A 12,149-nucleotide genomic window follows, 5' to 3' on the forward strand; every position below is an offset into this window, starting at 1 on the left:
CTGAAGAGCCCCGTGCGTGGTGAACCGACTTCGAATCTGAGCTGATCCCAGCAGTGCTTGAATGGCCGCGAAATGTAAGATGGGATTCTTCTCTCCTAATTCAACCCCTTTTGCTGTGGGCTCAAACACTACCGGGATCCCTACCGTTCGTTCCTTGCGATGACTCACCAACTTGAAGCCCTCGTTGTCCACGTCAGCCATATCGGCCACTGACTCGTCACCGTCCACGATCGTTGACTCAGCCTCACTAAGCGAAGAGGTCTTACTGGACGGGTGGCCGTGTCCATGTACTGGTCGGTCCACAGCCTGGGAAGTCATGGCCGCCTCTTCCGAGCCAGCCTCCATTGATTGGCGTGGTCCCTTTAGGCTTGCCGGCGCAGCCGTACTCTTCCCATAGGGACATTACCGCCTTGAAGATGCTGCCGTCCTCGAATATTCAAATAAAACCAGGTAAATTAGGCAAAATTAGGTAAAGAAACAGAGCTGAGGCGACAGTAGGTCGAACAACGTCTTCGTCTTCCTCTTCCCCCGCATCGGATCATGCCTTCAGTACAATAAACATACCTGTTGGCATGTCGTATCCTGCAGCCTGAATCTTGTCCTTGCGATGGGTTCGTCAGCCTACAGAGCCTGCTTAGTCTATGGGGTGCTAAAAGCACCACGTTGATATTCGTTCTCCGAGCAATCTTCTTGAGATTGTGGGATAAAGTGTGAATATACGGCAAGGCAACGACACTCTTTTTATCTGGTTTTTGTTCCGCAACTTTGCCACTGTCATCCTTTTGCTGTCTGAGGATGCCCTCAGCCACATCACAAAGTGGATGGGAGGGACAGCCGCTCGCCCTTCGGTAAGCCCTTCGGCAACCAGAAACTATCTCCAACTAAGTGGGTGCAGGACTTTCCTAGGGTCAAGTAAAACTCTAGTTTGGGCGAGTTGGTTCATGTTGAAAGAAAAACTGGTAATGGCGCAAGAAACGGGGACACAGAAGGCACACAAAAGACAGGACTGACGCCAACTTACAACTGGGGTTTATTGCACCTAGCCTGCCTTTTATACCACAACCAAGCCATATCAACAAATGCGTAAACGTTGTACATATCAAACGGCAATTCATGCGAACACTGGCAACAAAGTAACGCTGATCACTACAGAATCTAATCTACACAGAGCTTGGGAAGCCAACTTCTTTTCTGGCCAGCAGAAATAATAACATCATCCAAGGGGCATGACAAGTCCACACTATCAATTTATGAAACGCGTGAAGAAGGCGAAAAAGAGCACGAATTGAACGACTATGAGATAAAACCACCTGAAAAAGATGACAATAAAGAGATATGAAGTCTGAAGATACAGTGCCTAGTGTCAAGTGATAAAAAAAATGAATATCATTCCTGTAAAAAACAGTCGTCTTAGCGTCTAAAAATCTAAAAATTGTAAAACACCGAAAGAAAGGACGAAACAAGAGCACAAAACCAAGGGAAATCTGCGAACTACAAAAAACCTATAAAAGACGTCTCGGCACTGCTAAAAATAATGGAAGGCCTGCTAACGCATTTGTTTCCAGCTTTTTTGATGAAATATGCCTCAACAATTTCTCTCTCAGTTTTATCTTTTCCACTCTTCAAAAATCTAGTTTTTTTCGAATTCGGGACGGCACTTAGAACAGCTTTTGCAGTGGTCAACGAGGAAGCTCCTTTCGTTGTTGCGCAAGTTTCGGGAATGTTCACTTGCACGCTCATTAAAACAACGACCTGTTTGCCCGATGTAAACGAGGCCACAGCTAAGCGGTATCTCATAAACCACTTGTATCCTGCATTGCGTGAACTTTTTCGGTGTTTTATGGTGCAAGCCGGCCGCTTTCTCTGTTGGTCATGGCACAAAGTCTTGAAAGCTTACAAGGCGCGTTGAATACAACCTGAACATTATGTCTGCTCGCTATTTTCTTAATATTATGCGACACCTTGTGAATATACGGGATTACTGTTACTGATGAATGCGAAACCGGCTCCCTGATGCGAGTGAGTTGCTTAAGTTTCTGCAAAAGCATTTCGCAAACCGCCGAAATTAGACAAGGCGGATAACCTGCCTGTTTTTGCCTTTCAACTTGAGTGCGAAAGCTTGTTGACAACATGTGGGGGCAAGATTTGTTTAAGGCAGATTGCGGGAGTTAGAAACAATCGCGCGTTTCACAAGCTTTGAATGAGCGCTGTCAAATGGTAGAAAGCCTTTCTCAGAACGCGGGTTGTACATCCAACAGAGACCTTTTTCCGGAAACAATAACTTGATATCTAAAAACTGGGGTTGGCCGTCCGTAGGGACCTCCTTGGTAAACGTGAGACCCTGGCCGTGGCTTGAGAAAACGGACACAATCCTCGTGACGGCAGCGTCTAAATCCTGTTCCGGATTGTCCTTCATAATGACCAAGAAATCGTCGACATACCTGTGTATGGAAACTACATGAGGGTCACTGATATGTCTGCTGATGTCCGCTCCTACCGCTGAAAGGAAGATGTCGCAAAGGACGGGTGCAACAGAAGAGCCGATGCAGATTCCTTTCTTCTGGACGTAGAACTTTCCCTCGTAGGAAATTGCGGTGGATTTCAAGTAGAATTCTAATAGCGTAATGAAATTATCAGTGCTTATTCCAGCGGCATTTTGGAAGCGAACTTCTCCTGTAGACAGGGTTTTACCCTTACCGCTCTTAGGAGTCCTTGGTGAGGAACCGAATAGTACAATTCCTCTATGTCAATGAAGAACGCGGTGTACTTGTGGGCGGGCAAAGCCTCTAAATGCTTAATAACGTCCGATGAACTGCGCACAAGGAAAGGGTCATCGGTTACCAGGGTGCCAAGGTTTGTCTGGAGGTAGCGGCTAACGAGACGTTGCCAAGTTCCTTTTTCTGACACGATGGTGCGCAGCGGGAATCCAGGCTTGTGGGTCTTTACATTGAAGAACACTTCAAGAAATCCCCTCTTTTCACCCTTTGCCAATTTCTTAATGCCTTCTAGATGCAACTCTTCTAGGAGTTGAAGAGCTTCTCCTTTTTGTTTTCGAACTTTAAACGGGACCTGTTTGAAGTTTTTGTGAATTGCGGCTTTGGACAGGTAATGCCTGTTTTTACAAGCTTCGTGTGCACCGAAGCAAAAGGTAGCAGTGCTTTCTTACCTCGCGGCTCGTATACCCAGTGCACATGCGAATCTGAACAAACAAGCCTGAGGTCCAAAAACCAAAGGGGCGACCCATCGGGAACCTCGTGGGTTAAAACAAGCGGCTTTCGGCCAGCCTCAAAAATGGCTAAAATGCGTGCTACTTCCTCTTCAAAGCTGGCATCGTCCACATTTAAAATGACTAAAAGTCATCTACGTACCAAAAGGCTCGTAAGACTTCCGAGTCTGCAAGGGAGTCGGCCAAGGCGCAGTCAAGTTGAGCTAAAAATATATCACTCAAGATTGGAGCGATGCTCGACCCTATGCAAATTTCTTCTTTTTGCATGAAGACGTCATCGCACCATGTTACAGCCGCGGACTGTGGATACATAGAACATAGAAACATAGTCACATAGAAGATACAGGCGCGGACAGATGTAAACGGAGCGCGCCGCACAAGAAAGAACTGCGCGTCAGCGCCGCCTAGCCACAGCAGACGTAAGCTGAAAATCGCCACGCGCATATGCAGGCCCCCTACCGACTCGACCCTCTCATTGCTCCGCTTGCCTTGCATTCGGCTTGCGTGAGGGTCGCGCTGATGATGAATATGGTCGGATAGTTGCACCTTTTGTAGCGAGCGGGCATTTCGGAATGCACAGACCGCTGCCTTGATGCCGGAAATCCCGCGGATGCGAGGCTACCACTATGCCGCTTCATCTGAGACAGCTGTAGGCGCGTTTCCATCGCAAATAGCGCGCGCCCTTCGAACTTTAGTTGCCTCTGGTTTTCATTTCCGTCTCGCTATCGACCAAATATACTCAAAACATTCGATCCCCACCACCGCAATTTCGGGTTCTATTAATACAGTTACCGTTAATTTTCGGCTTGCTGCTACGAGGAACCGATGGAGCAGCAAAGCATGCGCCCTGTGTGTCAGTCCTGCAGCATATTACTTCTGCATTGGAACCTGGCTTTGGAGGTCAGCTTGAAATAAGACGAAACCGCCGCTTCTGGCACTTTTCGCAATGCGATCCAGCGTCGCAAGGATAGTGACTACTTCCGATTGTGCTGGATGCAGCTGCTGAGTTGCCACGCCTATATTGTCAAACAGACCAGTTGTCTATATCTAACCGGTAGCACTGAAATAATATAGCTCGCACAGAAGAGCTAGGATCGCTTGCCGGTGTCTGTCGTGGCTCATTCTCTTATTAACTTAGTGAGCGCAATTGGCTACTTATATGCCGAATTTCGCACGCGGGGCACGCAACAGTGACGCACTGCTGCGGGGGCATTCCCGTGGGTGAGACAGCGGGTGCTTGTAGTCATCCTAAGATCCGAAGATGCATGCAAGGTGATTACCTGAGCTCTGCTCCGCACATGACAGCGCGATACGCAGCGCACTGTCTCGGTGGCGATAAGAGCAGGTTCCAGTACAGGTACAGTGTGCTTCCCTGTAGACAGGTAGGGTGCATGCACTAGTGCTGCGTTGGCGCCTGGCAGGGACAAGGTGAATTATCAGTGATAACTCCAGAAAATTAACACAACATTGCGGCAGTACGCCGAGTATTTCGAGCGCGTTTGATTGCGAGCGAGACGAAGAAGAGTGCCAGCGGCAGCTGAAGTTAGAAACACGTGGGTTGTTTGCGGCGTAAACGCGCCTACAGCTGTCTCGCACGAAGCGGCTTAATGGTAGAACCGTCCCAGCGCAATTTGCCTTATCAAGACAGGTGTATTCCGAAATGCTCGCTACCTACACAGAGAGCGACCATCCAATCATGATCACCATCAGCACGACATAGACGCCGGACGAATGCGAGGCGAGCGGAGCATTGAGAGGGTCAAGCCGGAAGGGGGCCTGCACATGCGCGCGGCAATTTCGAGCTTTCGTTCTGTTCGGCTAGGCGGCGCTGACACGCAGTTCTTTCTTGTGCGGCGCGCTCCGCTTACTTCTGTCCGCGCCTGTACACATCGCCTAAGGGCGAGCGGCTATCTCTCCCGTCTACTTTGTGCTGTGGCTGAGGGCATCTCCAAAAAGCAAAATGATGACAGTGGCAATGTTGCAAAAGAAAAACCAGGTAAAAAGAGTGTCATTGCCCTGCCGTATATTCCCACTTTATCCCACAATCTCAAGAAGATTGCTCAGAGAACGAATATCAACGTGGTACTTTCAGCACCTCATAAACTAACCAAGCTCTCTAGGCTGACGAACCCATCGCGAGGACAAGATTCAGGCTGCAGGATACGACCTGCCAACAGGTATGTTGATAGTACTGAAGGCATCATTTATAAGATACCACTGACATGCGGCCGTTTTTACGTCAGTCAGAGTGGACGATGCGTGAACGGGCGTTTCCGAAAACATGCCAACAATGTGAAAGAAATGCGGGAAACTTTGGCAATTCACTGACGTGACTCTGAATATGAGGGGGGCGGCCATTGTGCTCCGGATTTCCCAGAATCAGTAATTGTCGACCGGCATCCTTCGAAAATCACAAGGGAGATATTGGAGGCGCTAGAGATTTATAGGACAGGCAGTGGCTGCGTAAGCACGCCATCAAACGGCCTATCAAAAAAGGAGATGATGTATCTGAGCAGAAATCAAGTGACATGACGTTTTTTATGCTGCTGTCATTGCTAGTTTTTGTCTCCCCCCCCCCCCCCCCCATCCCCCCTTCATGTGCCTATATATTCCGATCTTTCCATGTTTCTAATATACGTCAGTTGGAAGTTAGCACTGGTCCATCGTGCTGTAAACGCCGTACGCAGGTCCCGTTTAAATGAATTTAAGATGGCGAAGGAAGCTTCATTGTTTCCGTACCAGACCCCTTCTGAGGCTTCCAGGGCTAAAAGCCGTGTTGGGGTCATGATTAAAACAGCAACTCGTTCGAACAGCTTGAGCCAGTTTGCCATAAGAGGTTGGTGGCACTCCTGATTTCACGTGCTTCAGTTTTTCGCCGGTCTTATTTGGCAGGGGCTCAAATTCAGGCTGGACGCCTTGCAGTCTACGGCTCGCTCTGGCGCCGTAGATTCTCTGGCGCCGAGCGAAGAGGGCTGGCGTCACGGCTCGCCAAGGGTGTCCGGAACGTGAACTGGCACTCAGCATTTGCACCAGGTGTTACGTGGCGCTGACGGCAGTCAGGAAGAAAGCAAAATGCGCAACAAAAGAAACACTTCATGTGTTGATTTGCGCTCACGTATAAATGAACAGTTAGGCGGCAGCGATAGCAAGAAACATGCTCGGTGGTCGTCGAAGAAAGCAATCAACGCTGCTCTCGGCCGTGCTCCATTTAAAGCTGACAAAGAACCTTCGATATAACGCCCCAAAGGAAACTATAACAATCTCGAATATAGTTGCAGCAGTGCTGCGTGGCTGCTTTCATTCGAGATAAACTTATTCGCACCTAGCGTCGCAACCAAGGCTCACGCGGCTCATGACAGCGGCTTTGAGCATGCATGAACTAATAACTTTTACAAAGGTGTGCGGCAATATGAAGAGGGTGAGAGAAAAGTACAACCCCAAAAACTTGTTTTATAATACTGGCTATGGCGGGAGAAATTACTTCTCACACATTTTGATTGTCATAGGTTTTATTTTATCAAATCCGGCAGCAATGTCATTTTTTCTCATTCTTCGCAGCTGATATCGCTGCTGATATCAGCTGCGAAGCTTGTCGCTCAGCCTAATCGTGGGGCGAAGGATTGGGAGGGAAGCCTTTTTTCTAGATTTGTCAAGCACAGCCACTGGCCTCGAATGTTTTGCGTGCATGCGCACCCTGAGCGGCGCTGGAATTGACAGCAAGGTTGCCGCGCCTGAAAAGTGTGCAGCTGACGTAAGATTTTAGGTTCTTGAAGTAACGCAGAAAAAAGCAAGGTCTGTGCAGCTGCAGAAATAAGAAATTACCAAAACAAAACATCCACTGCGCAAGGAACTAAGTGTCCGAACGCGAGCACTACTCGATGGCGCCGCAAATTTGAACAATGGAGTTGCTTACCTTGTGTTTCACATGAATCTATTTGCTGATGCTGCTGCATCCGCTTGGCGCGCCGCAGTTGCCGTTTTGATCTAGAGACGGTAGGCAGCCGCGAGGCCGGAATACGGTGGTCGTCGCGTTTGGCGCGATGGAAGACCACAACCGACGCCAGTGTGCCTTTGCAAGCGTGTATTAGCATGGCACGGCAAATAACTCGCTTTGATGTGTACCAAGAGTGAACTGTCACCAAATTCCTTTAATGCAGTAAAGAATTCAGCTAGGGCTGACCCTGTGCTCGCACTGTTTGAGGCGTTAATGCGGGGAATTTTTCTTGAAGAAACGAACACAACAAAATGACATTTTCTTTCAGGTTAAATGACCTAATGACAGGTTAAATGACCCGCGCATTGATTCTCGTCTGATCCATACAACAGCGCTGCGGCCATGCGAAAAAGCAATGGCGGGAGTATTCAAAAATTAAAAAAAAAGACAGTATAACCGAGTATGCTCGGGCGTACGGTGATAAAGGGTGCTGTATCAAGGCATCTGGTTTGTTGCCTCACAGTCCCAAACTGCCCATAAAAAACAGAAGCCTTTCTCTTCGACATGAGAGGCCTTCTAGCCGTTTTTTACGTGATGTTCACAGTTGCCCCACACCATAACCATGCGTTCACATGACGCAGCATTCCACCCGGGCAGGCGAGTGTGGTGTCCCGGAACAAGCTGCTTGGTACGCCTCAGAACATTGAGAAAAACCAGGTGAGACATGCGAAATGCGCGTGCAGTGAATGAGGGATCCTTTGGAGATTCGAGGAAGGACCGAAGCTAGTTCTCCGGAAAGCGCCAAGTGAGGGCGTTTAATAGAACATGTTGGCATGAAATAAAAAGGCAGAAGAAAACGCTCTAGGAGCGCCCTTCTATCTTGTTTTTCAGTCTACCTTCTGCATATCTCCCAGCATATCCCTTCCCGCTGCGAGGAAATGCTCCTTGCTCGCACTGTGGCGTTAGCTCTTAGTCGGTGCTTGTCAACGAAATCAAAGACCCCCCCCTCTCTCCGTTGTTCTTACAGCGCAGAGGTAGCCAACAGATCCGGGCTTTTCTGCACTGTAATTTCTGTGCATTGTTTTGCACTCTGCTGGTGCAATTGCTCCCCTTGTCTTAGGAAATGTGAAAGGCTTTTCCATCACGCACCAAGAAAAATACCATAGCCATTCGGTACAGCCAGTGGTGCGTCGATCCGGGGCCCTCCTGTGGTTGTGGCGGATAACGTGCAGCCTTAGGGGGTGGTTACGGGTAAAGGAAGACAAAAAGGAACGGCCGAGTGCTGAAAGGCATAGCCAGACTGCCAGTTTCGTGCTTACTTGGGTTCAAAAGTGCACACTGCTCGCAGGGTCCAGAGGACGGCACCGATGCCCGCAGCGGCACTGTTCGTGGCCGATCCGTACCCAGGTCCCGCAGGTCTTCGTCCCGCGGCAGCTCGGTGGGTGGCCTCGCCTGGCGCTGGGCCCCAGCGGCCAAGGCCAGCTGGGCGGGCCGGTTGAGCAGGCTCATCGGCCCTAGGGACTCGGCCGCCACGCGTGCCTCCGGTAGGTCGACGCTTATTGCAAAACTGAACTTCTTTTTCAAATGGGCTCAGTTCGTTTACAATGTGAGCGTGTTAAAAGCGTTATCGGAGAAGAAATCTGGTGGTGCTCTGCACTGTGTGTCATAAAATTCGCTGATTGGCTGGCGGGTCGAGACGACATCAGCGACGTCACCAGATTCTAGAAATCCCATTGACTGGAGAGACGTAATGTCGGAGAATTACAATTGGCTCGAGGGCACTGATGTGACCGGACCAGAAGCGACACACCAAGCCAGGTTTGTCTGCTCGAGCCGCCAACTGTGGTCCGTGGTGTTGACCAATGACTAAGAAAGCGACTCAGACGAAATTAGGCCTACGTGCATAATAGACAGTCTCCCGAAGAGCTTTCCGAGGGGAAAGAAGCGTAAGGTACCCGCTTCACTTCCGGCAATGGGGCAACAACGGCTTCTAGTGCTATTGCATCACCAGCACACAGTGTACCTGTCAATAATTTCTCCACTCATCAGACACTAGAGTTCTTTAAATGGCTATTTTTTTTTTCGTGGAGCAGCCAGCCTTGAGAACAGAGTATTAGAGTTTTCTGCAAGCGCTCTGAACATGCCCTTGCGTTCGTGCATAGGCTCTGATTGAACTTCCAGAGTTGCCCTCTGTAAACTCTTGTATAAACAGGCGTTTAGGAACTGTCCCTTTTTAATCTGCTACTACCTTCGAGAGCGCACAACTTTCGCCTCCTGCAAAATGATTTTCTCAACTCAAGAGGAGGAAAAATGCTAAGGTGCCCGTGCGCTGTGCGATGTCAGTGCAAGTTAAAGATCCCCAGGTGGTCGAAATTATTCCGGAGCCCTCCACTACGGCACCTCTCTCTTCCTTTCTTCTTTCACTCCCTCCTTATCCCTTCCCTTACGGCGCGGTTCAGGTGTCCAACGATAAATGAGACAGAACCTGCGCCATTTCCTTTCCCCAAAAAACCAATTATTATTATTATTAACTCAAGAAAATTGGAGATATTTCGCAGAAATTTTTTCTTAAGGTAGTCACGAATAGAGAGATCGGTCAGTTTTTATGTCGCGTGAATATAGCCCGAATTGCGATGTTCAATGCATGTAAATTCGACCAATTAAATGGGTTACTGAGATCATTAATCTAAATTTGCCGGTATTTGTAACCTTTTTTTATGAAGTGCTACTTTCGCGATAGGAATGACAGCTGCTGAGACTGTAATATTGTCACGTAGTGGTGACGGCAGTTCAGGCAGTGAGGAAGACGGCGAACGAAGGCTTCTAAAAGTAAACTGTTTATTGGGCTGGCCTATACGCCCACAAGTAACTGAATGACTCGCGTCGGCGAAAGAACTAAGAGTGCTCGGCGGTCGTCGAACATAATGCCGAATATATATAGTCATGATCACTTCAAGCGCTGAGAAAACAGCCCACACGGTGACGCATCACGACTTAAATGAGCACTAAAAAGGAATCTTAACTCGTCTTTTTATCGCGGGAACTCTATCTACACGTTCCGGGCATTCTTGGAAACTTCGAATTATTGTCCTGTGCGGCCGATTGCCCTAAGTAAATCAGATTAAACGTCCCGGGTCCCGCCTTTTCTTGAACTCAACGCGGTAGGTATAGGCGGAGTCAGCCAACGCGTGGAGTGCCTTTCAGCTAGTCCAGTGGCGGCTTCGCTTTAGCCTTTATTTTGTTTTTAGGTTTCTGCGAATAAAAAGTTTTAGTCAAAGGCAACATAGCCGCAAATTAGGCCCACGGAAATAAAAATACACGTGGAATCTTTTATTTACGTATCACTCCGCCAATGGCAGAGCGGCAAGCCGCCACGGGGACTGGCTGACGCGTTGGTTGACTCCTCCTACCAACCGCGTTGAGCTAAAAAAAAAAAGGCCGTAGCCGGGACGTTTAATCTGATTTAATTAGTGCAATCGGCCGCACAGGATAATAATGCGAAGTTTCAAAGTATGCCCGGAACGTTTAGAAAGATTTCCCGCGGTAAAAAGACGAGTTCAGATTCCTCCTTAGTGCCCGTTTAAAGCTTGCATTATATAGTTTAGGTACCAGATTAATTATGCTCTTTGACTTTAACGTGGCGGATAATAGCTGACCCACAATATAACATCGCTCCTCTTCTTCAGAATCTCATTTAGTTAATATGGTACAATTTAACTCAGATTGTAAATAATAAAGCAACACATGTGCAAAGTTCTTCAAATAGCACGCATGACCTTGTATTACTGAGCACGGCTGTCCTCTTGAGAAAATCAAAACCAAACTGTACATGGAATCTCCGATCACAGACTAACCTTATGCAGTGTACCTGCTAGGAGCACAATTATTCGCCACGGCTATAAACGGTTCTCCATAATTTCAGCAATGGTGACGATACTCGTATTCTAGGCCATCTTTTCTTTGAGTTTCGCATATTCAAAAAACATGCAAGCGATGCTTCTCACAGCTGTTCCTTATCCAAGAGCTTTAACATGACTCTCATATTGCATTCACAGATTCGTTCCATATAGAAGGAAGGAAATAAAAAGACGTAGCCCATCGATCATACGCCGCTTTATACATGGTAAAATCAGTTATCACCTCAAGAAAGCTCTCAGGCTGAAATTTTGCGGGAAAAAAGTACCAATCTTACTCTTGCAATACAAAGCTTGAAACATCGAATAAAGGCTTCCAAATGACACGACTTTACTGACTCAAAAAGTTTAGTAGAATGTGGCCATCAAAATTTTGGAGTTACCTAAATACGACCAGACAGAATGATAACCCAGCCTCGAAAAAAGAGATAGTCTATTCACTGAATAATTAGTTTGCATCAGTTTTTACTAACGATAATGGTAAAAATCCGCACCTGATCTCACGAGCAGCGAAACAAATTTAATCACTGTCTGCAAATCAGAGTAGGGTGCTTAACTTGTTACAAAAATCTGGGCACAAGAAAGGCGCCAGAACTAGATAAAGTTCCAAATTATATTCTAGAAAGATGCGCCGCGTGGATGGCTAAGTATTTGCTCTTGATTGTTAATATATCACTACCAGTAACCCTTCCAGAGAAACGGAAAATAGCAACAATTATCCAAATGAACAATTGAGGAAACAGGACTGATGTTACTCATTTCAGGCCGATCTCCATCACCTGCGCAGCATCTAAAATACCAGAACACATGACTCTTAAACACATAAATTTTTTCTTGAGAATGAAAACATAGTATCATTTTAACATAGCTTCCGTCAAGAACTTTCAACGGTAATGCAGTTATTATAATTTATTCACAACTTATGCTAAAGCATATACAGCCAGAATAAGATCTAATACTACTATATTTTTGCAGGCGCTTGATCGTATTACGCACGCTAAACTAATCAATAAAGGGAACTAGGTCATGGCTCTGCAGTTAACTGGATTGGCGACTGCTTATCAGACAGAACACA

At 47.4% G+C, this 12,149-nt stretch overlaps 1 protein-coding gene across 1 annotated transcript in view; it reads left to right on the forward strand.

Annotated features, from left to right (window-relative positions):
* LOC144104185 (bestrophin-4-like) overlaps window positions 1-12,149 on the forward strand; it is a 156,671-nt gene that overhangs the window by 123,376 nt on the left and 21,146 nt on the right. Inside the window, exons 11-12 of the mRNA XM_077637051.1 lie at window positions 7,802-7,877; window positions 8,509-8,704. Of these exons, the coding sequence (XP_077493177.1) occupies window positions 7,802-7,877; window positions 8,509-8,704 (272 nt within the window). The remainder of the gene's footprint in view (window positions 1-7,801; window positions 7,878-8,508; window positions 8,705-12,149) is intronic.

Source organism: Amblyomma americanum, chromosome 9, assembly GCF_052857255.1.
Source record: "Amblyomma americanum isolate KBUSLIRL-KWMA chromosome 9, ASM5285725v1, whole genome shotgun sequence".
Classification (NCBI taxonomy): domain Eukaryota; kingdom Metazoa; phylum Arthropoda; class Arachnida; order Ixodida; family Ixodidae; genus Amblyomma; species Amblyomma americanum.